Genomic DNA, 26,106 nt, shown 5'->3' on the forward strand with positions numbered 1-26,106 from the left:
AGTCCCCCTTTCCCAGACCAGTCTCTAGCACATTAGTACATGTTTCCAGAATTGGGCATGTGTATAGAATTGATAAAGAGAAAGAGAGAAGGTTGGATTGTGTTTGGATGAGATGATCCTTTTATGATCTCAAGCTGCTAGTTCTGTGTATCTTTTAAAGAATAGTGTTCCTCCAGTTTCTTTCTGAATGCCTATGTATTTGAAACCCCACATTCTCATGGAGTTAAATCAGTGGGTAAACCAAATAGCAATGGAGAGACACATGGTAACTGAAGAAGGGACCCCGAAACTCGAAAACTCCTTGAAGGAGAAAATAGAGTTTTGGGGTCCCTTCTTCAGTAACCATGGATAATCTACGGTGTATTTGGCACAAATAATAAATGGAATATAAGAGACTGTACAGGAAACCTTTGATGAGAAGTCTATGAGCTAACAGGTAGCCAGAGAGAGTTCTCATGGAAGGGATGGAAGTTTGATGCTGGACCCCAGAATGTTAATTGGGTCTTCTAACAGATTAGCAGACAATTCTGTGACAAAAGCATTGTCTCTGGGATCAGAGAATAATTTGGGTTAGAAACCTAGGTCTATCTATTATTTATTTGCTCACTATTGGGCAGGTCCCTCCTTCTTGCTACCTGTCCCCTCCCCCTTAGAGCTTTTATCCACCCCCATCATTTCTTCCTTTGTAATGTCAGGAGATTAAATGACTTCTATGATTCCTCCTAATTATCTATCTAAATTTTTAAGATTTATACAGAATGAGTAAGCATGGATGAGCTGTAATCTAAGCTCATGGAGGAGGGACATATAATGAAACATCTGGGATTCTTGAGTCTGTTTTGTTTATCTTTCTCAGTTCTAGGTGTAAGTGATAAAATCTTAGATCCTGGAACTCATGCTGTGGCTGGCATGCTAGCAAGATTCCATTTTGGTAGTTGCTGCCAGCTCAGCAGGCAAGCTAGAAAAGCCATGGGGCTTTGAATTTGGAATCTGGTGAGACCACACTATATAGAAACTGAGTTAAGTGGTGACTCCATTTTCCCTTCTTCTTAGATGCTGAGATGATATGGGGGGATGATTTGGATGGTGAATATTTGTTTTTGTTCTATTATATACCTTTGAGGTATTAAGCCTTTGTAAAAGTTAATATGGCTAAGTGATTAAATGGAACTGGGTTGCTAGGGAGATCCCCAAAACTAGAGGAATACAATTGATGGCTACTTGAGTCAATGGCAGAGAAACCTCCAAATTTCCTTAAGGGTACTGGAGAATCCTGAAGGAGCATCAAAAGGTAACACATTTGGTTCCCCAGAGTGGAATAAGGACACTCCCTGTTATATGCAGAGCCTTGTCTGGATAAAATTAGGCTCTTTGCTGGAGGCATTCTCAGCCTTATTAACTTTAGATACTCTAGTGAGATTCTAGAGAAATAAAAAAAAAAAAAGGAAAGAAGGGAGGAAGGAAAATTAGATTTTATAGTTAATTTTTTTCCCCCATAGTGGCTTCTATTACAAATTAGTTCCACTGATATAATTTTGCAGACTTCATTTATTGGATTGCTCAAGTACTAACAACATTTGTTTTTGGGAAAAAATATTTTTATCTTTGTTCTTATGATTGATTGAAAGTTTTTTGTACTCTTATTAAATCCTGTATAAAGTGAGAAATTATGGCTTTCTATCATTAGAATGCCACCATCTAGTGGATATGTTCGTATTGTTTTTATATTTAAACAGACTTAGACTGCCCTTTTTGTGAGAGCACTATGAGCCTGTAACTTCTTGTGAGTAAAAATGTCTAAAATCTACCAGTAGTTGAATTTTTTGCTACTTGTCTAACTGACCATGTGTCTTCTAAATTTGTAATTCCATACAGATGACCCTTGCAATGGCAGGAATTTGTAGGGGTCATTTGAACTGAGAGAAAATTTGCTTGAATCTCTACGAGGATTGCTCATGGTCCAGGGACTCCTAGAGAATTTTGGTATGCTTTCTGTGGAAAAGGACACTTCTTGGGATTGGCATAAACATTCCACCTGGAATTCTGTCTCCAGAATTGTCATGGCTCAAGCTTCTAACTCCACTGCTTGTTCCTATAACTAAAAAGGACTAATGAAACAAACCAAAAGTCTTGGGAAGGGGGGCGGTAAGTGAGGCTGGAATAATGCAGGGTGGAGGTAACTTTAGTGCCTGTGCTTTGAGTAAACAGGATCTTCACTCCAACCCCCAATATGCCAAAGAATTAAGGAGGGAGGGAGGGAAGGAGACCGACAAACTATCCCGGTCTGGTAGTTCTATGGACATAGCCTATTCTACCTGCAGCTGCATAATCAATGGAGAGAGGTGGCTGTCAGTCACACAAATGGTAGGTTAACAGAGAATGTCTTCTCCCAGCATCCCATTGTTGCCCAGTTTTTGGTATCTCCCATGTGGGTGTTTCCATTTCAGGAGATTTGGGCATGCATCAAAGTTCCATTACACAGACAACTTGTTTTCATTTAAATTAGCTCTTCCAGAGCTGTGACCTTTCTTTTCTCTGTGTTATGAGTATTTGGAAAATATAAGTGTATACTGGCTTCTCTCCCAGGGCAGAAAGAACTTAGCTTTTGTTTTGGTTTATCAGGGATTTGGAGGAAGGAATATTTGTGAAAGTCAGTTTTTGTAGACAGCTGAAAGACTGAGGAAAATGTAGTCAACAGGAGAATTTTTTCTTCCCAAGTAAAAACACTCTCCTACTCCTCTGTCCATTTCAGTGTCAGCTCCCTAACTCCTTCTAGACACAAGATTTATAATTCTCAATTCAGTTCAATGTACAATCAAACAGGTCACAGAAAGTCAAGTCATCTCTCAAGATCTCCACCTATCTTACTAGTCCCAGGTTTGTGAAGCTCACCTCATCTGCCAGGTTTTTCCTTATTCCTTTACACTGGAAGGCTATGAGAGTTGCAGCAATGGACATCTGAACAATGGTGAGAATCAACAAGAGTGACAAAACACCCTGCAAGAGACAGAGATAGGCAAAGAACATTGAGGAATGAGCCATTCCAACTTGCAGAGAATCCCAAGAGAGCACAGCACCAGGCCTGGCACAGACACAGGGATCAGGCTTCTGGCACTCAAGGGGGCAGCCAGAGAATTCCATTTGCATTTTATTTTTTAAGGCAAACGAGTATTTTCTCATCACTCACAAAGGGAAAGACTTTTATTCTATAACAAATTAAAGAAACTCAAATTTAACTAAGTTTTATTTAAAAAATTAACAAGTAAACCTTACTTTCCAAATATTAACTTTGCCTATTGGATCCCCCATTAGACTCACAAGCTCCTTGAGAGTGGAGCTTTTTATTTTCCTTTCATTTTATGCATACCTAGTGCTTAATGCAGTGTCTGGTACCTACTAGGCAGTGGAGAAATATTTGTTCAGGAAATGGTATGGGTTTTCAATCTATGCAGTAAAATACTTACATGAAGGAGGATTTTTCCGATGGAACATATGCCTTCTGATAATGGGGATGCACATTGAAAGTACACATCCTCAGATAGGCTGTAGAGAATCAGAGCAATCCCGCTCACAGATACTAAAACACTTAGAATACCCAGGAAAAGTTTTAGGCGACTCTAAAGGAAATTGAAAAAAAGATACTCAGCTCTTGGCTTTTCCAAGCATTGTCCAGAGCTTATTAGCTTAATGGTACAAAGTAACAGAAGAATCAGAAACCCCAAATTGCTACATGGTAAAAATAGAAGCGAATGCAGAGACAAACAAGGATTGGGAGAAAATGGAGGTGGATGGAAAAGAATGACATCGATGAAGATGCTTCATCCCATTTTCAAAGACATCCCACTCCTTGTCCCCATCTCTGAAGGATGCCTTCTTTCGACGCTTTGCTGCTGTTCCAGGGGGATCCCTCTTTTATTTCAAACAAGCATTTAACTCACGTGTAGCCCACAGGGAAGTTTTCTATCTTTAGCTCTTTTTACTCATTTAATTTTTATATATTATTAGATTGGTTTCAAAATCAGACTTGCTTCTTGTGGAAGGCCTTTTAGATCAAGGTTTTCTGTTTGGTATGGGGAAAGTCAGGATGTATTAGCACTGGGTACAGCCCTGCCTATGTGCAAAAATGGAGTCACAGGTTGGCTTGCCATTTATCTTCTCACCTTACCTCTCTCTGGTAATCTTTATATCTAGAAGGTACTCCCTTCTCTCTCTGGCATAATACTTCATTTTCTTCAAATTCTGCTCAGGTTATATATTCCTTCTAGATGGTCTTTCTCTTAGGTGCCATTGCATTCCTCCTCTTCCCTCCCAAAATCTAACTGCCTAGTAATCCTTTTGTGTCCTTTTTATATACTTTGCTACATGTCTATCCTGCTAGAATGTAAGGCTCTGAAACCTGTTTCTCTCTAACACCAGGCATAATGCTTGTCAAGCAGTAGTAGATAGATGATGCTTCTAGATTTATTAAGTATGAACATCAGCTTCAGGGAGAAAGCCTCTGGGGGAATTTTCAGGGAACCAAAGCTCCTTAGAAAAATATCTAAAGACTCCCCCAAAATCATCATCTTGAACTTTCTCCATGAAATCCTTATCTCTGTCATAACTACTGAATTGATACTTTGTCCCACTTTGAGGTTAAAGACAAAGAAATTTGAATTGAATGGAGATGATTTAGCTCAACCTCTTTATTTTAGATTTGCAAAAACTGAATCTTAGGCAGGAGGAAGGACTTATCCAGGGAGAGCTAAATATTAAATGACACAAATTCTTTAGAAGCTTACCTTCTCCAGAGCTGTGGATTTGGTAGGTACTTATTTATGCCAGCATAGAAAGGGGAAAAAAGATGAATTTCACCTCCATCTATTAAAACTGACTTCCTTTCCCTTTCCCTTTTCTCCTAACCTTGTGATAAGATTTTTTTTTTATTATAGCTTTCTATCTACATAACATATGCATAGGTAATTTTTTCAACATTGACCCTTGCAAAACCTTCTGTTCCAAATTTTCCCTTCCTTTCCCCCATCCCCTGCCCTAGATGGCAGGTAGTCTAATACATATTAAATATGTTAAAATATATGTTAAATCCAATATATATATATATATATATATATATATATATAGATATTTATACAGTTATCTTGGTGCACAAGAAAAATTGGATCTAGAAATAAAAAAAAATTGAGAAGGAAAACAAAAATGGAAGCAAACAATAACAGAAAGAGTGAAAATGCTATGTTGTATGACCATATTTTTTATTTTTTTTATTATAGCTTTTTATTTATGTTATATATGCATGGGTAATTTTACAGTATTGACAATTGCCAAACCTTTTGTCCCAATTTTTCCCCTCCTTCCCCCCATCCCCTCCCCCAGATGGCAGGTTGACCAATACTTGTTAAATATGTTAAAGTATAAATTAAATACAATATAAGTATACATGTCCAAACAGTTATTTTGCTGTACAAAAAGAATCGGACTTTGAAATAGTGTACAATTAGCCTGTGAAGGAAATCAAAAATGCAGGCGGACAGTAATAGAGGGATTAGGAATTCCATGTAGTGGTTCATAGTCATCTCCCAAAATTCTTTCGCTGGCTGTAGCTGGTTCAATTCATTACTGCTCTATTGGAACTGATTTGTTTATCTCATTGTTGGAGATAGCCACGTCTATCAGAATTGATCATCATATAGTATTGTTGTTGAACTATAATGATCTCCTATGACCAGATTTTTTAAAGGAAAATTCAGCAGTTGGTTGAAGACAGGCCAAAAATAACTGACAAAAACAAAAAGTACATGTCCAAATCCCTGGAGTATGAGAAAAAGTGACTATAATCTATTAATAGAATTTATGCCATAGACCCTAAAAAAATGGATGCTTTCTTTTCTTTTATAGAATTTTCACATGGAAGTTCAGAGTGGTTTTCCTCAGGTAAACATTTTTATTTTTTTAATCCTAAGCTTTATTATTCTATAGAGTAATAGTATGATGCAGATAAATGGTGATAATGATAAATAGAAATACTTTGATTATATATGTGCTGACTCAGAGGTAACTATTGAGGATCCAGTGATTTTTTTTTTAGGGTGAGGAAAAGGGAGCATTGATATTTTCTTCTATTGATATGACTATGAATCATGGAATAATAGACTCATCAAAAATTTGGAGTTCAGGCCCATCCAAAGGGCAACAGAGTCTCTCAAGATAGAGATGAAAAATGCTACAAATAAAGATTTGTCCAGTTGTTGCAGAGGATTTTTATGGAAGACAATTATGATTGGAGGTAGAGATTAGAAATCTGGTCCTATCACGTATTGAAAACCTTGATGTCTAGGAAATTTCAAAAATGCATAAGGAAGGCTTCTAGAGGATTGGGAACCCCATGACAAGAAGGGAAGGCACTGATGGGTCAAGAGCTCCCACAATGTATGGAATTTCCTTATCATTGAGATAACAGATCCATTAGAACATCCCTTTTATATTGTAGATGGAGTCCTTTGGCAGTCAGGCTACTGAAGCCTATAGACCTTTTCTTAGAAACATGTTTTTAAATTTTTTTTTTTTTTTGCATAGGATTACAAATAAAGCCAATTATATTGAAAAATAATATAATCAAAACGTCAAAAAAAAAAAAAGTTCACAGACCTCAGGTCAAGAAGCATTAAACTATCAAATCATGAAAATAATTTGAAACACCAAAAGACTTTCTTACCTTTCTTTGGACAGACAGCGATCTAATAATTGTAATAAATCCTGTAGTGGCATACTGTTAAGAATAGAGTAATGTGTTAATGCATCTGAAATCACTTCCATTGCATGAATATATATTAATTTAGTTTGGTTTCTCCCTCCACCCTCATCCCCTCCCTTAATTTCCTCCTATCTTGATCATCAGATTCTTAAGAAAGAGGTCAAAGAGAGTTCAATTCAACAAAGAGATATAATGGGGAAAAGAGGCTAATGGTAATGATATGAAAATAAAGGCACCAGAAGTAATAATATGAAATAGACTTGGGAAAGTATAGTAGTTAGTGACATGGAATAACATGACCAGATATCCCTCACAGATAACAGAGATTTTGCGGCAAACAGATTAATGTGGCTTAATCAACCACAACTAAGCAAGGTGGAGCCAGGTGATTAAACAGCTTTGGGGGGGGATATGATTTGTATAGCTCAGAAGGAGGAGGGGGAGATAAAGACAGGATATAGAGAGTGACAAGGTTGTGTATTGAGATGTCTAAAAGACAGCAGGAAATCAGTTCCCATCAAGGCTGACTGAAATGTGCTAATCAAGACAGTCTCAGAGGCTGAAGACAAGATGGTTGGATTAACAATGAATTCTGGCTTCACGTCATTCTTCATAACCAGACAATCTGGGAGAACTGACCTGATTATATAATTAAGAAGAATGGGATGGGCTCATTTTAGTAATTCCTGAGAATAAGCCAGTTAATAGGATAAAATGTTTTTTATGATTTAAGTTATGATCTAGTGAGGACAAAGGAGAGTTCCAGACAGACTGCCATGAAGTTTTGGGGGAGAGGGATCACTTTAATTTGTAAGAATCAGGGAAGTCCTCATAGATGAAGAGGCATCAGTTGAATTAGGCCTTGATTTCAATAGGGAAGTTAAGTGATGAAAAAATTCTATCCTGGGCTTGGGGCAGGGAATAATATGAGTCAAATCTTGGCTGATTTGGAGAGGGCAGAGGGAGAATGCAACTCAAACTCTTCAGTTTAATAAAAAGCTCCATATGGGAAATATGCTAGGGTGAGATGAAGCTGGAAACAGGCACTGAAGGACCTTGAGATAAAGAGGTTTTTGTCTTATTAGGCAGGCAGTGGGGAGCCAGGGAAAATTTTTGAAGAGAGTAGTGAATTGATCCATGGCAGATTTGGAACATGACCTATGCAAAGATATGAACAGTGGATCCAAAGCCAGAGGTAAGGCAGGGAAAGACTCCTAAAGTGTATAGCACTTTTGGCCACCAACCACATTCTTATCAGCCAGGTAACACATTGTGAACTGGAGGCAGAAGACCTGAGCTCAAATTTGATTTCAGACTCTTATTGTCTGTGTGGCCCTAAGCAAGTCTCAATCCCTCTCAGCCTACATTTCCTCATTTGTAAAATGGTGACAATAACATTTACCTTATAGGATTCTTATGAGAATCAAATGAACTAGCATATATAAAACACTATAAATTCTGACTTTTATCATTTGACCTTCTAGGATCATAGATTTGGGGCTAGAAGAGAAAAGAGTTTATGTATCCATTATCTATTCAACCCCTAATAAGGAATAATAATTCAATAAGGAAACTGAGGGACAGAAAGGCAGAGAGGGAGAGTGATGAGGATCAGGTTATCCTCATCATCCCACCCTCTGTGGAGGTCATGGGTGGCCCACCTTGCTATGTCTGGGCAGAAATCCAAGTGATATCAAATTTCTGAGGTTGTATTTCCTTTATAAATCTGTCCCTGGCTCACACCATCTTGGCTGAAGCCCATTTGGGTCAATCTTCCACGACACTGCCTTATGGGATCTTTCCTGTCCCTCCTGCCCCATGCCATGTGGTGTCTCTCTTCTTATCCCCCCATCCTGGCTCCTAGTGTCTTTCACCTTCTTAAAGCTAATTAACTCTTTTAGGGGACTAAGCTACTTTAGAGATTTAGCCTTCCAGCTAAAGGCATACTCCAAACTCATGGGGTGTTCCTTTTCTTGGCTAATTGTGAGTTCCACTAAGGCAACTTGTCTTTTTCATCATTAATTATTAAAACCCTTATCTTTGCTATGTGTTCTCCCAACTCTATTTCATATTTACCATTCCTGGTGTCTATTGTATCTCTTAATTTTCTTCTTCTCCTAAATAAACCTACCTTTTGCCAAAGAAAATGGCCACTGTGAATTCTCCACATAACCGAACCCCAACATATGGTGCCTACATCAATCTCATCATTTAGTGGTGAATTGCTCTCGTAAACCATATCACCACTACTGTTTGCTGCCTCAGTTCTTCATGTTAACTTTGATTTTTCTATTTCCTCTAAGGGAAGAAGAGCTTTGATAACTCCTCAAACAAACTTGCTCTCAGTGCAGTTTCCATACCAGTGGTAGATTCATAGGGACTGCTATAATACTCAATGATTGCATGGGAATATAATGGTCAAACCCTAATCCTGTTCTACTACTACTTATATATTATAATTGTAATGCTCTGTAGGATTATTGGAGTCCAAGATTTCAACCCCATTCATAGAACTGAGTTCATGAAATTAACTAGGAGTTTCAGAATGGCTTTTCTGATTCTATATCCAAAGTTATTCCATTTATTCTACTCACACATGCTCCTGCCCAGTATGGATATTTTGTGGTATACAAAATGGGAACTTTTGACTGTGGAAAGTTCAATTTTTTGAAACTGGAAAATAAAAAGACTCCAAATGCAATGATGATCAAGCCTATCAGCATCTGAAGAACCTGTGTAAAGACAAAGTGGCAATGGTGAGGAGACATGGCAACTCCTTCTGTCATGAATTTTACTTTTGAACAAGTATGACTTACCCCCAGCAACTTTGGTTCCCCTCTTAGTAAACTTGGCACGAAACCTTGACGTTTATAGGGAATTGCTCTGATTGTTAGCTTCCCTGTATGGAAGCAGTCTTGGTGCATCTTGGAGCTTTCTCCTCTGGGGTTAGGTTTTAACATGGTGATATTGTCATTGATTCTTTGCCAGAAGTATGCTTAGAAAACGGGTTGGTTGACATCACAGTTGGCTGTTCTGATCATGTTCTGATCATGTTCTGCTCATCTGCCAAGTTCACTTAGTTTGCTTGACTCCTTACTCCACTTTATATTGGAATCATAGTCATTTGGTCATAAAGTAGTAGAATTATAAAGTGAAAATGTCATAGAGCTGGAAAGAACCTTGAGAGGTCACTTCTCACAAGTTCCTACATTCAAGTGGGTAGAAAACTTCCTAAGCCAGGACATTCTCCTTGAGAAATGTCTACTCTCGAGCTTTCCTCAGGAACCCATTTTCATATACTATTGGCTGAAGACCAATGGAATTCTTTTCTTGCTTAATTGAAGTTCATTTCTTTATTTGACTTTTCTGTGGACCTGTAGAACAACGGGTAAATCTCCTAATCTTCTGATCACCTTTTATTGAATTAGGTCACTTCTTAAACTCAAGAAAACTAATTTCACTTAAGTTTTAATTGGAATGCCTATTTCCATTTTTTAAAAATCAATTGAGCCCTCTCATCTTGTTTCACAATATCTGAGTTAAGATTGTGCTAATAGATATAATACACAAAACCTCAATCAGGAGCTTCCTTCAAATCCAAATAGATAGTTGCTATGGTGTCTACCACATTTTAATAAGGATATTGATAAACCAGGTTATGCCCATGGGTAAGCAATGAAGAGGGAAGGAGATTCAAAAGCATCCCATAAGAGCCATTCAATCTAAGAACACATATTAATTACGAGAAAAATCTTAGAGTAAGTGGGAGAAAGAAGGCACGAGAGCCATCTTCAAATATGTGAAAGATAATCATGTGGAAATAAGGTAAATTTTTTTTCTGCTTGGTCCTAGTAGAGGAGTAAAGAAAAAAAATCTTGAACAAATAGGTCAGGGTTTTTAGTAGGAATATTTTGGTAAAACATAAAGAATAAAAAACAAAATTCCGATAATCAGACATGTGCATACAAGGAATTGGTTGCCTTAAGAATAGGAGTAATGATTTTTTTTCATCAAGTAGAGATTGTATTCATTGAATAGAGACTGGATGCCTGCCAGAGACTTTTTAGCTAAGATTAGCATTTCACGTGGGCACTGACCCTGGTCTACATGATCTCTCAGATCACTTCAAACTATGAAATTCTGTAATCCTTTGGAGCAGAAAATGTTTATTCTGGGTGAGTGTTCTGCTTCATCTAATGCATTTCACTATCATCCCTGGTTTTCATCTACTTAGGATAAACTGTGGGCCCCCTTTCTGTCAGTCTTTACTATTTGATTTACATAAGTGTGAATAAATGTACACATATGTTTAAAATTAAATAAATAAATATACATATATTTTTGTAGTGTGTTAGGTATACAACCTTGGCTAAGTTTTCATCTAATCATAAAATCTTGGAGTTGGAAAAGACCTTAGAATCTCATTCTGGCCACCTATCCAAAATCTCATCTACTGTTTTCTCCTAACCTCCCCTGAATCATGGATTTCTAGAGCTGGAGATAATAGAGCACACCTGGACTGACCCAGTATCAAAGAGCTAACCAGCTTGTTTCCCATACAGAGTTGGAGTCCTACTTGCCATCTGCTTCATGACTATATTCATTCAAACCCATCAATCTTTTTAAGACTGGGTTTTCTTAACTCCCTACTGCAAGTGAGAAGATTACTCATGGTTTGATCCCACTACTGATAGGAACTTTGACAAATTGCTCTATTTTCAACTTAGGCTAGTTCATCTCTCTTTAGGCAATTTATTGGCCTTCCCCTCCTGGGTTTTCACTATATTGGTATTAGATTTAGTGTAGACAATCATTTGGCAATAGCCCACTGGAGCTCAGAATCCCTGAATTTAAGAGAGCATTCAGTTTTAACCTCCCTGGGAACTGCACTAATGAGAGCCCTATCAGAGTCAGTGATATGGCTTAAGATATGCCTATATTCTACACCTTAGCTTGCCCTATCACCTTCTCTATTTTTTGGTCCTTATATTGGTGGCTAATTGGCACTAACATCTTGTCTTATTTCCTTACAATCCTGCCCATTTCAATTCGGGATCATTTTCATGGCTATCAGATTTTGTCCTAGAATGATCTAAGTTCTTATATTTTCCTATCCTTTCTACACATTACTTGTAGTTCTTTCCTAGAGGGTAGAAGTATCATCCAAAATTTTGACTGGATTTCTATAATGGGATTGTATTTGGGGAATTGGAAAAACCTTAGAAGTCATCCAGTTCAATCCCTAATTTTCTAGATGAGGAACTGAGGCTCAAGAAAATTAAGAGATTTGACTAGGAAACCTATGTTCTTTTCTATAGAGCCCAATGAACAAATATTCACTAATTCCAACATATTTCTTATTTAATGCTTATTGAATTGAAGGGAATTTCTGTCCAAAAAAATCTCACTTTCACTTGGTGCTAACTTCTTTAAAAGGCCTGCAGATCGCTCTGAAAGAAGAGTAGCATTAGACTTTGAGGACAAGTCTAAAATGACTGAAAAAAAAATTTTAAAGTACCTTCCCATTTCTATGGGACCTGAACAGTGAATCAGAGTTTGGAAAGAGTCCCAATCTACATTGAGAAGACCTGGGTTCAAACTCTGATTATTCTTCTCTAGATGTGTACACTTGGAAAAGAATCTGAGACCTCATAGGACTTCCATTACGTTGTTGCTCCCATGGAAGTGTTACTCTAAATGGCTCCAAGAGTCCTTTCCAGTTAGATGCAAATCAAAATCAGGCAACCCAGAAAGATGTGAAAATTCTCTTGCTTCTTTCATAGAACTTTTGAGCAAGGAAATGTATTTTTATAGGGAAACCGAGAGTAGTCCCCTTTTGTTTTTCTTTGTCTCAAGATCCATGGATATCACTCACCTACCATTATTTCAGGAAAACCAAATGATGCTGAGATTTGTCAATTTTTGGAGCATAATGATGTGCATTACATTTAGCATGACATTTCAGGTAAATTATATCAGATTACAAGGATTATTCTGAGATCTTTTAAACAGCCTTCATTTGAAATCTGAGCTACCATTTCCTGAAATGTTGTTCAGGATCCTATGTGGAGACTGAGTTAGCACCCTGAATACTTTAGAATCAGCAGGAGTCAGGATAAGCAAAAGTCCTTGGTCTTTATTTTTGGTCTTTAGGGGTAGAAGTGAAGGGAATGGACACGGGAATCTCCACACTTTCTTTCTTTTCTTCTGCCATCAAAAGTGACCCTGGCTTGTCTTACTCCACTCTCTAATCCCTTCTACAATTCTCTGGATACACCAGCAGATCGAGCCAGCATAGAATAGTGGGAAGGACCATTTTCCAAACATATGCTTATAGAGTATTGTCCAATCGGATAGCCTTAAGTGCTTGGTTGTCTGACCCCAGTGCATCAACTCGAGAGTTTCAGCCCTTTACAATCCTATAAGGAATTAATGGCAGAACAAGGAAACATCAAGATTTTCAGTTCTTACACTATGTCTATTTTGGATTACAACCCCATCACCTTCTTTGACTAAGTGCAAATGAACTCCCAGATATCTCTGAGACCTCATGACACAGCAAGTTGGAAAGTTAGGGCCCTGTGCTCAGTTTTGAACTTGGTAAGCCCTTTCTTTCATCTACAAACTCATTGTTCGTTACTTCCTTATTATCTACCTCAACCCTGTCTCCCGATGCTATAATATAGATCTGTACCTCATCCATTTTGACTTCTGGATCTCCTTTCCCATAATTAACAAATTTTCTTTCATCTTGCACCACTTATGCTATTGCTGTTTCCAAGTTTTGGCATTCAATAAGATCTGGCTTCCCTGTAAAGACCCTATGTCCTTGGCTACCTTTTCTGGTATTGGCATCTCTTCCCTTCACTACTTCTAGGATGTTCTTTCTATGACCATGTTCCTACATTTTTTTACTCTAGTGTCCACTTCTGACAAACACTTTAATTTCTAATCTTAGTATTCCATGCTTCTGATGAGTTGCTGAGCATTTACCATATATACCTTTGATTGAGACCTATCTTCCCACTCACTGGCCTAAAAGACACATGCTCTGAGTACAGTAATCAAATCCACCCCACTAATACTTTTCTCTGGTCACCAAACCTTCTTTACATTTTGTCTTTCCCACTATGAATGGAGGTCCAGGGGAATCTTGCTTGCTGGTATTTCTATTCCTGTTGGTTAGCACAGTGTTTGGCACATACTGTTTACAAATGCTGTTCTCTTCCATTCTTCTACCTCCCTGGTTCACTAGTCATGGTGGGTGAGTCACTCTGCTACTCATGACCACTTTCAGACTCTTTCTGCTACCATTTTTGCTTCTTTATGGTTTATGGAATCCAAATTTATAATCCAGTACAGATTCTGGTGGTCATTATCTGCTGAAACTCCAGAAGGATATTTTCCCTTCTTTCTCATGTAGTTAATGGACTGCTTTGAATCTTCCTTCCACCCCAATTCCAATTTTCTTTTACTTCAAATATACATATGGATTTTTCTTCATATTTCCCAGGTTCCCAGATCTTCAACTGAGTCAGTTTCCATGATCTAATTTTCTTTTACACTTGACATACATAGGCATAACCATATGTTTCATTTTGCCGTCACTCACTCTGAATTTCCTTTAACCATAATTTTTTGTCTTTCTATTTCTGCCTTTGCCTTATACTCCTAGACATATTCTTCACCTTTACCATAACTCTTATTTCCTCCATCTCTCAGCATTATTTCAAACTACCATCCCTATCCTGGCCAAACTCTCCTCTTTGACTAATTTTGATCCTTTAGTAAACCAGCTTTTCTTCTACTCTGGAATCTATTCCAGATCTGTTTTTTTCTTCACCATTTATCTCTTCACAAATGGATAAATGACTTGAGAATATTATAAAATCATGTTACCAGGATAAGATTTATGTTACTTAATCTCAATGGGGTTCTCACTATAGCAATACAATTTTATCATTCTATTCTAAATAATTCTTGCTCTCAGTCAAGATCTCAGCTGTTCCAAACTTTCTGTTCTCTTCTCAAGCCTTCTATAATGACCATCCCAACTTTCTTTTTGAGGACTTTGTTTCATAGTTCATACACAAAAAGAAATCTATTCACCAGGACTTCCCTTACCTCTCCTTTGTTCCATCTCACATCCCTTTATAATTCACTAAAAGCTTCTTCAGGCAACTGCAGTGATAAGATTGCTTTTTTTGTCAAAGTCAAACCCTCCATATATTCCTTTGATTCCACTTCATCCTGGTACTTTTTATAGCAGCTTGCTACCATTCTCATCCATTCTCTAAGTTTTAATCTGTTTTTAAATACTGGCTCCTTCCTTGATATTAACCACCATGCATATCCTTAATAATAAAAATAGCAAACCCTCAGTAAATCCAACCATCCCACTATCTTTTGTCCTATGCCTTTGCTCACCTTTTCATTTACAGCCAGTATCTTCACTTTGTTCTCATTTTCTTCTAAATTCTCTGCAGTCTGGCTTTCAGTGGAAACTGATTTCTTCAAAATTATTGACGATCTCTTATTTGCCATGTATAATGGCATTTTTTAAACCATTATCTTCTATAACCACTTGTTAGTATTTGATTCTTCAGACCAACTTTTGGAGACTTTCTCCTTTCTGTATTTTTGTGACTTTGCTCTCTTTCAGTCTTCTTTGCTAGATCTTTGTCCATGGTAAAGTTCTTCAAGACTACACTTTCTTCTCTATGTTCCCATGGGTTCTTTATCATCTTATTGCAGATTCATTCATTCAATAATCATTTATTAAGTGCCAGGATGACTTACTAAATGCTAGGATGACTCATATAAGTGCAGATGACTCCCATATAATTTTTCTAAATTTCATTTCTCTCCTGAGCTCCAGTCTTTCATCATTAAGTGCTTATTGAATATTTTGAATTATCTACTCCATACTTATCTCAATCTCATCTTTCCTTTTCTTTTCAAACATCTTCTTTTTCTAAATTTCCCCAATATAGTTGAGGGCAGTATGTCATTCCATTTATCTAGGTTCACAGCCTGTATCATCCTTGATTTCTCTGTTTTTCCACACCACATATTCAATCATTTACCAAATCTTGTAATTTTTTCACACTATTTCTCATCTATGCCCCCTTTTCTCAGCTCAATAACCATTACTCTAATCCAAAGCTTTATTGCCACACTCCTATCTAGATAAACTATTGCAAGACCATTTTAATTTGACTCTCTATTTTACATCTCTCACACCTTCCTTACCAAGTGATTTTTTAAAAGTAGAATTCCTACTGTGTCTCCTCTTTCTTGAATAAACAACAATGGTTCCCTACTACCTCTAAGGATCAAGTAGAAACTTCTCCATTTGGAATTTAAAACAATTTTCTTATGTTTCCATTCCTCACATTGCCTCATCCATCTTTTGATTATTCTCATCCTTGTACTCTGTAGTCTTATCATAGTGGTCTACCTAAGATTTCTTCCACACCATGTTCCATCTCCTGTGTCCATGCCTTTGAACTGGCTGGACCACATTCGTGGAATGCTTCTTCTTCTCACCACTTTCTTAGTCCTCCTTGTTTCTTTCCACCTTCTTCAGTATTTCTTTCCCTATTTTGTCCTTTTCTTTCCCCTTCCCACCATACATAAGGCTTCTTCTCTAAGCTATTTTCCATCTACTTTATCTTGTATGTGATAATATATGTGTGTATTTCTCTCTTACCCCTTGCCATATTAGAATGCAGTTCTTTGAAATCAGAAATTGCTTATTATTATTATTTTTTTTACTTTGTGACCCTAGTGATTGGTGTATAGCAGACAGTAGACCATATAACATTTATTAAGCATATGTGTTCTATATTTGTTCTATGGACCATATAACATTTATTTAGCATATGTGAGGATAAAAGCAATTCCTCTCCTTAAAGAGAATGCATTCTAATGGCATGTAGTAAACTCTCAATAAATATTGATTGATTGATTAATTGATGGTACAGTGGAGAGAGTGCTGGACTGGGTATCACCTAGATTACAATTCTGTAGTTTATATTTTCTGTTTTCATGTGAACTTCATGTTTCTTCATCTATAAAATGGTATTAACACTCATGTTCATCAATCATATAATAACTGTCTATTATATACCAGGCACTGTCCTATAATGTATTTAATGTGTTATGTAACTACTAGCTATTGTTATAACACTTTCTTTTTAAAAATTTATTTATTTAAAAAAAAGTAAGAAAAAAGAAAAACAGGAAAGTAATACAAAACAAAATAAAGTCCAACAAAAGAGAACATTTTCTTGTGCCCAACAGATCGGGGGGATTCAAAATATATAACAACAAATACCAGTTCAAAAAAGTATTTATATTAATTATTCATTATATATATATTCATTAGTGTTCATCTTTTCTTTATTTCCTTGTAAAATGTTCTTTTGTTATCTGCTGTGCACCTTTTTTACTTTTTATTTTTTCCCCTCTCATCTTCCCCCTCAAGCAGGCTATAGCTAAGAAAGGATATATTTATGTAGACATATACTTATACATACATTCACACATACCTTCCACCCCCACCCTGATCTACATACACACATATCTTTTTCAATCCCTACTGACCCTTTGTTTTAATTCTGCTCTTTAATTTGCCTTGCTAAACTTAACCCCTACCCCTCCCCCCCACTCTTGAATCCTTTCCTTGTCTTCTTCCTGTACCCTTTGCTTCCCCATTCACTTCTCCTTCTCCACTTATTTCTTTATAGAGTTTGGAGGATGCTATACCCTTCATAGTATATATGTACTGTTGCCTTTTTAAGTGAATAGGTTTTCAGAACTACAAGCCCTCCTTCCCCTCTAATGTCTCTCTGTTTATTCTTCTTCTGCACCTCATTTGTATGACATAATTACTATTTTTACCTTAACTCTGTCCCAGTCTTTCTTTTGAGCTACTCAACTGCTGATGTCAATCTTAAAACATGCTATACATTTCCATAAAAAACATAAACACTTTGTCCATGTTGAATTCCTTGAAATTGATCTTTGATATTGGCTCTTATGTTAAATTTTCTATTAAGTTCAGGTTTGCTTGTTAGAAAATCCTGAAAATCTGTAAGTTCATTGAATGTCCATTTTTTCTTATTCAATATTATAGATAATTTTGCTGGATATGATATTTGTGGACACAGGCCTAGTTCTTTTGATTATCAATAGATATGATTCCTGGAATTTTCTTGTATTATTTTATATTTCTTGCACTATTGTACCAAAGTTCTTTTTTTGGTCACAGATTTTGAGCAGTTCAATTATTCTCCTAATTTTCTCTTCTTGACCTCTTCTCCAGATCTGTTGTTTTTCTTACAAAATTTTTCACATTCTGTTCTATTTTTTTTCATTTTTTTCAATATAAAAAGATCACTTTAATTAATAGTTCAATAAACCCCACAAAGTACACTGCTGCATTTAAATAGTTACTGTAAATGGGACTAGATTTTTCACATGGTGTTCACATAGGACATAACATGTATTATTTGCAAATTGAATTAATTCATGCATCTTGAATCTTTTCTTTATTTTTTTTTGCCATTTTGATCTTTATTTAGCTCCAACAAAATAGCATTGCATGGAAATCTATGAATTTGTTTTTTTTAATTATTATAGCTTTTTATTTACAAGATATATGCATGGGTAATTTTATTTTATTTTTTCATTCTTTATAATCAGTTTTGCTATTTCTTGGTCTCTCATACCTTCACTGGCTTCCTCTTAACCAATTCTAATTTTCAAAAAATTATTTTGAGATTCTACCTCCTTTTCCAGTTAGTTAACTTTTTTTCTCACAATCTTCTTGTTTTTCTTGGATGGTTATTATTATTATTATTTTTACTTTTTCCTCAATGTCTCTCATTTGATTTTTGAATTCTTTTGTGACTTCTATACATTCTCTCTGGGCAGGGAATCATTTCATGTTATTCTTTGGGGTAGAAGATTTTTTTTTTACTAAAATGTCCTCTTTTGAAGATGAACCCTGGTCTTCCCTGTTCCCATAATATATTTTATTGATGGTGATCTTTCTTCTTTGCCAGCTCCTTTTTTAAAAATAAGAGGCATTACTGTAAGCATGGGAGGGATGATATCTCTAGCTTCACTTCAGCTCTCCCCTCTGACCAGGGAGCCCAAACCAAGAGTTTCATCCTCCAGCAGGTTCCCACAGCCAGCAGCATCCCTGCCCTCCCCTGCCTCTGCAGGATAATCCCCAGCCCAGGGCTTTTCTTCAGATCTTGTCAGGTTGTATTAGGAAGACCCTGTTCTGTCCCAAATCTTTTTGGTTTTTCAGTAGTCTGTGTTCGCCCTGAGGTACAAATTTGTTCTATTTGTGGGGGAATTTGGGAGATCTTGAAATTTACTAATCTACTCTGCCATCTTTCCCAAATCCTCCCCCTTACTTTTGCATTTCTCTAGTAGAACATCAAACTCCATGAGGAAAACTATTCAACATTTTTCTTTGCATTTCTGGTGCCCTGTTTAGTGCCTAGCATACATTCATTTATTCAACTGTGTCTGTGCCCAGTGATGTAAATCTCAGCCCATCCATGCCTGCTGGTTCTGTGCATCCTTTGTTCATATTCTTCCAAAAGCTTATCACAGGAAATTTACCTAGTGGGCTTTTTCACTTTCTCTCACCATCAAGAAGGAACCCAACCCATGACTCCTGACTTCGAGTTCTGTCTCAGATTCTCCCTAGAGTGCATTTAGGGTTGGGAGTGGGGAGTTGGTAGGATCCTAACTTTCCCAACTGTATATGGCCTTGGACAGTCACTTAAGCTCTCTCAGTTCATCCTGCTGATCGTTTCTTATAGAACAATAATATTCCATAACATTTATAAACCATAACTTATTCAGCCATTCTTCAACTGATAGGCATCCACTCAGTTTCCAGTTTTTTGCCACTACAAAAAGGGCTGTCACAAATATTTTTGCACATGTGGATCCCTTTCCCTCCTTTAAGATCTCTTTGGGATATAAACCCAGTAGAAACACTGCTGGATCAAAGGTTATGCACAGTTTGATGATTTTTTGAGCATAGTTCCAAATTGCTCTCCAGATTGCCTGGATCTATTCACAATTCCACCAATAATGTTTTAGCGTCCAAATTTTCCCACATCCCCTCCAACATTCATCATTATCTTTTGCTATCATCTTAGCCAATCTGAGAGGTGTGTAGTGGTATCTCAGAATTGTCTTAATTTGCATTTCTCTGATCAATAGTGATTTAGAGCGCCTTTTCATATGACTAGAAATGGTTTTAATTTCTTCATCTGAAAACTGTTTTCATATCCTTTGATCAGGTCTAGTTTTCTAAGGAAGAATTGATTGTTCTAAGGAATAATTGATATTGTTCAATATCAATCTTTTTTAAAAATTCATGGTTAGGCTCAAATTTGCAAATTAGATCACCCTCCTTCATTGTGAGCTCCATTGCTATTTGAAACACATTGTTCCAGTGTTTCTTCTCTTAGAATCTTATGTTACTTTAATTTCCTTTCATTTATATTTGAAGGTCTTTCTCTTGGTCACTTGCTGAATATGTTGGTTCTCAATGGAATTGTTAAATTTAACCACCGAGTATCTTGGAATTTGTATGGAGATTTTATTTTTCTGGAGACAATCTGCAGTTTCTTTCTATTAACACTTTGTTTTTATCATTGCAAAGTTCTGGATGGTTTTTTTTTTTTTCTTATTTTATTTCTTCCATTAGAGAGTATTCAATTGTTTTTTTTTTTTTTTAACTTGTGTTCTTTTGGAAGCCCTATAATCCTGTGTCTGTTAATCCTGCCTTCAAGGTCCTTATGTTTTGCTTGTATGGAGGGCATGCTTTCTTTTAATGTTACTGCTTTTTGCATCCTTTCTTCTAGATTGTTGTATAATTCTTTGTATTTGCATTCTCAATCAGTTGTCCTCTCTTTTGTTTCTTTGTTAAGACTGGTCATCATAGATTCAAGTTTTTCTAATCTGACAATTGTTTCTACTGTGCAGGCTATAAATTCTACTCTTATAATTCTTATTTCTCTTTTGGCCATTCAGAACAGTATGTATTGTGGTTCAATTCTCTATTCAAAATCTACTTCATTAAGTGTTGAATAATTGGTTGTTGTTGTTTCTCCCTCTCCCCTCTCCCTCATTCAGTATTGGGTCTATCCAGCTCATTGTTTATCTTCAGGGCTAGTCTGAGATGGATGGACTGATGAACTGACTCAATGGATTGCTCACTCAACTTCATATTGTAGTCTAGACATTAGGGATTCTTCATTCAGTTCTTCCTGGAGTTGTGTGGAAATTGTAAAATTAGTCTCCTTGATTGAGTGTTAATCTCATTGAAGAAGCTCTCTTATATTTTGAAGTTTGAGGTTGTCATTGATATGTCTACTATACAATCAAATCCAGTGTGCATTCACTTGTTAAGCACCTTTGTAGGGTAATTATTTATTAAGCACCTACCAAGATCTGGAAATATGAATAAAAAATGAAAAATAGTCTGACTTCAGTGGGCTTCCATTCTACTGGGGGAAGGGAGCAATTCCTATACAAAACAGTAACAGGTAATTATTTTCAAGATCATTTGAGTAGGAAGAGAACTTTAGCAAAGGAAAAAAAGAGCAGCACAAATTGAAATAGAGAATGGAAAGAATACTGCAATAGCATTGTAGATTTTGCATTATAAGGGATTAGGGAAGTCATCCAGGCCATTCCTTTCATTTTACCGAAGAAGAACTGAGGCCCAAAGAGAGGGAGGAACTTGTCCATGATTACACACATAGTAAACATTAGAGGAAGGAAGTTCAAATTTTAGGTAGAATTTAAATTCAGGTCTTAAGTCGCAGAGTAGGAAAGGGAACCTAGATTCCACTTAGTCCTCATTTTCCAGAAGAGAAAACAGAGGCCCAGAATGGAAGTAAGTGATTTGCCCTTATTACCATCAGAGGCCAGACTTGAACCAAGATTCTCCAACTCTAAATCCAGAGGTTTTCCCACAAATACAGCTAAATTTCCTAAGCAACAATTGGGAGAAACTGTGATAGAAAAGTTCTCACAGCTTTCTTGAAGACATTGTTTGGGTTATCTGATTTTACATCCATTCCCCTATCTGGGTCTTGCCCAGGCCTCCTCCCCTTATGTCATCTTTTAGCCATTAGTATTTTGACTTCCATGACACCACCACTGAAAGAAGGCCTTTATTGTGAAAACCAAGAATGTCAATTATCTAAAAGGACTTCAGGGAGTCCTGATGAGTGTCAAGAGACTAGAGGCTGAAGGACTGTCATCTGGAAGAGAAAGGGAAGGAGGACCAGTGACCACTCCATGCTCAACAATGGCTGGGGAGACTCTTCCTGGAGAATGGGACAGAGTTGTAGGGAGGCCAGTGGCCAGTGGGCCAGTGGGAAAGTCCTGGGCTTGGATTCTGGAAGGCCTGAGGTTAAATCCTGCCTCAGACACTCAGACAGTTATAATATGACTTCACTTCAAGGCTAAAGGAGATGGCACTTTGCAAATTTTCAAATGTTAACTGTTGTTGCTGTTATTAAAGCTGAAAGGGCCATCAGAGATGGTCTGGTCTGGCTGAACTCTGAAGAGAAAGTAGTTGCTTTCCATCCTCAAACAGTCCTGTCGATCCCAAAACGCTGGCAAGGACGCCACATTTGGAAGAAGAAATGAGCAGCAGCTACCAGTGCCTTCCTGTAGACATGTCTAGGCCACAGAGATCTGACATTCCCCTCTTGGCTGGGCTCCCAACTGTCTGGGCTTCCCCCATGGGAACTGCCTGCTTCTGCTTTTTTGCTCTGCTTTGTGTGCTGCCTTGGAGGACAGAGGCTGCTTTTTGTTTTGTTTGTATCGTTTGTCCAGCACTTGTCAGAGAGCCTGGAACATAGTAAATGCTTCATAAACACTTTCCTATTTCCCACCTAACAACTGCCATAGCAAAGTTCCCTGTCTTCCTGGGGCATATTTCCAGGATGTGGTAGGGAACTTTTCAAGGCTTGTCGAACCTCCAACTCATTCTCATGATTCTCAGTTGGCACCAATGAAAGTCTAAGAAGGAATTTAGATATTGTTGCATGACATCTTAGACAAGACATCCCAAGGTCATAAGGTCTTCACCACTAATGCCTACTGGCCTATTACAGAAGAGAGATGTAGATGGAGGTAGTGGAGAGGTGGTTTCTGAAAATAAGTCATGAATTCTGGATCCTGGCTTCAAATACGGGAATAGTGGTACTTGGCCAGAGGTGATATGGAGTCTTGCTGAAAAGGGAAAGGGGCTATTTATGTATATAGAATACACTAAGGTGATGAAAGGGAGACTTTCTACAGTGTTATAAAAAGAATAGTAGTAAAGATATCTATCTAGATGTTCATGAGAGACAAAAATTCAAGAGAGGAGCTGACAGCAAATATTATGTCTTTAAATGTCTGCTTTAAAGTGGACAAAGAGTGGGAAATAAACAGGAGGTAGAAGAGATTTAAATTGTGTTTTTCTTTACTCTCTAATCTCTAAGGCTCCATTGTAGGGTTTTCTTGGCAGAGATGCTGACAGATGAGGCATTTTACTGGAAACTGAGGCAAACAGGTCGAAGTGATTTTCACAGGTCATATGGCTAGGCCACATGGCTGGATTTGAACTCAGGAAGATGTCTGGTACTGTATGTCCTATGGTGCCACCTAGCTACCCTAGAAATTTAAATGCCAGAAGGCAAACTTAACCTCATGGAAACCATGAAAAGTTAGTAAAATAAGACCTGCATGCAGAAGAAAGGTGGAAAAATATATACTTTATTCATAAAGGCTGAAATAGGCAAAAATTGGTTGGGGAGTATCATTGTAATCCTCAGAATATATACTCATGGGAAAATCAAGAGACCACATAATGGACATATTTGAATAGTTATCATTGTAGGTGCTATAGTTACAAGAAAAAATACTCTTGTCACTATTAATTAGAGAAATGCAAATTTAGACAATTCTGAGGCACCACTTCACACCTCTAAGATGACAGGAAAAGATGATAAGTGTTGGAGGGGATGTGGGAAAACTGAGGACACTAATGCATTGTTGGTAGAGTTGTGAACTGATACAACCATTCTGGAGAGCAATCTCGAACTGTGCCCAATGGGCTATCATATTGCATACCCTTTGACCCAGCAGTGCCATTACTGAGTCTTTATCCCAAAGAAATCATAAAGGAGGGAAAGGGACCCACATGTACAAAAACATTTATAGCAGCTCTTTTTGTGGTAGCAATGAATTGGAAAATGAGTGGATGCCCATCAATTGGGGAATGGCTGAAGAAGTTGTGGTACATGAAGGTAATAAAATATTATTCTATAAAAATGATGAACAAGATTTTAGAAAGGCCTGGAATGATTTACATGAACTTATTTTAATGAGTGAAACGAGCAGAATCAGAAATACATTGTACACAATAATAGCAAGAATGTACAGTGATCAACTTTGAAAGGTTTGGTTCTTCTCAGTGGTTCAGTGATCCAAGGAAATTCCAATAGACTTTGAATAGAAAATGCCATCTGCATCCAGCAAAAGAACTAAGAAGACAATGCAAATCAACACATGCTTTATGTTCGCTTCTTTTTTTTCTTTTTTTAAAAAAATCTCTCCCATGATTTTTCCATTTTGCTCTGATTTTTCTCTCCCAACATGATTCATAAAGCAATGTGTGTTTAAAAAAAGAAAAAAAAATCACGTTGGGTAGAAATAGATAAGATACTGTCATCTCATCATCAGAGGGTAGTGGACATTGCCATTTATGCTTTCAGAGATTTATGTGCTCAGTGCTCACTTTTTTGTCTCAGTCTGGAGAACTGGCCTTCAGTGCCCTGCGATAGTATGCCATAGATCATCTGGAGAGTAAGAGAAAATGAGGAGTTTGGGAAGCATATTATAAGCTTGGAACAGAGACATGAGATAGTAGTGGTGGGAGACTCCATGCTGCATGGCAAACAGTAGGAACACATAAGTATTTGTTGGAATGGATTTCAGCTATATGGACTGACTTTTTCTCTCTGTTCACCTTTCTTAACCCATCTACAACATTTGATATTGTTGGTCAAACCTTCCTGATTATTCTCTCTTCTCCAGATCTTTGGGATATTTTTTGGGATATTACCTATCTGAGCATATCTTTTTAGTTTCCTTTGCTGGATCTAGGTCATGCCTATTAAGGATGAATGCCATCCAGAGGTCTGTCTGCCATCCATCGCCATGTCATATCTCTTTTGTTCTTGGCTAAACTTCTGGAGAAAGCATCCACAACAGGTATCTCTACTTCTTCTCCTCACCCTCTTCTTAATCATAGGTCAGCTTTTAAGCTCATCATTCAACTGGACTTGAATTCTTCAGAATTAGAATTAAACTCTTAATTACCAAGTCCAGTCACATTTTCTTAACCCACATCTTTCTCTTTGACACTGTTGATGACTCACCTTTCCTTGTTCTTCCTTTTTCTTTAGATACTCTTCTTTCCTTGATCTCCTGTCCATCTGATTTGTTTCTTCTCTCATATTTTTTTTTTGCTGAATATTTATCCAGGGAAGATGGAAGAGTAGGTCAGAAAATTCCCAGCTCTCTAGATTTCCCTCACAAACAAAACAAAGAGATACAGAGTCAAGATGAAAATAACTCTTTGAAAAATAGAATTGGACAAGAGGAAGCCAGTGAAGCTATAAGAGATCAAGAAATAACAAAGCAAATTATAAAGAATGAAAAAATAAAACGATGTGAAACATCTTAGAAGAAAAACAAAAGATCTGGAGAACAGATTAAGATGAGAAAAATATAAGAATAATTGGACTACCTGAAAGCTATGATCAAAAAAAGAACCTTGACTCAATAATGCAAGAAATAATCCAAGAAAATTGTCTTGGAATGATAAAACAGGGGGGAGGGGGAAAGTAGAAATAGAAAAAACTCACATTTTTAAAAGAGATTCTTTATGGAAAATACATGAGAATATTATTACTTTATGGAATATTATTATTCCATAAGAAATAATTAGCAGGATGATTTCAGAGAGGCCTGGACTGACTTACATGAACTTATGCTAAATGAAGTGAGTAGAACTAAGAGAAAATTTTGCACAGCAACAATAAGATAATCAATTCTGATGGATTTGGCTCTTCTCAACAACGAGGTGATTCAGGTCAATTCTAATAGACTTGTGATGGAGAGAGGCTACATCCAGATAGAGGATGGTGGGAACCGAATGTAGATCAAAATAGAGTATTTTCACCATTTTTGTAGTTGTTTTTTGCTTACTTTTTTTTCCTCTCATTTTTTCTCCTTTTTGATATGATTTT

General features: G+C 37.0%; 1 protein-coding gene across 1 annotated transcript in view; it reads right to left on the reverse strand.

The window, feature by feature from the left end:
* Positions 1–9,832, reverse strand: part of LOC100925906 (mucin-6) — a 21,336-nt gene extending 11,504 nt beyond the window's left edge. The window contains exons 1-5 of the mRNA XM_031944154.1: positions 9,568–9,832; positions 9,346–9,483; positions 6,713–6,766; positions 3,465–3,617; positions 2,893–2,997 (exon numbers count right to left, since the gene is read on the reverse strand). Coding sequence (XP_031800014.1) covers positions 2,893–2,997; positions 3,465–3,617; positions 6,713–6,766; positions 9,346–9,483; positions 9,568–9,711 — 594 coding nt within the window. The 5' untranslated portion in view covers positions 9,712–9,832. The remainder of the gene's footprint in view (positions 1–2,892; positions 2,998–3,464; positions 3,618–6,712; positions 6,767–9,345; positions 9,484–9,567) is intronic.
* Positions 9,833–26,106: the final 16,274 nt, after the last annotated feature.

This window comes from Sarcophilus harrisii, chromosome 6, assembly GCF_902635505.1.
Source record: "Sarcophilus harrisii chromosome 6, mSarHar1.11, whole genome shotgun sequence".
NCBI lineage: Eukaryota > Metazoa > Chordata > Mammalia > Dasyuromorphia > Dasyuridae > Sarcophilus > Sarcophilus harrisii.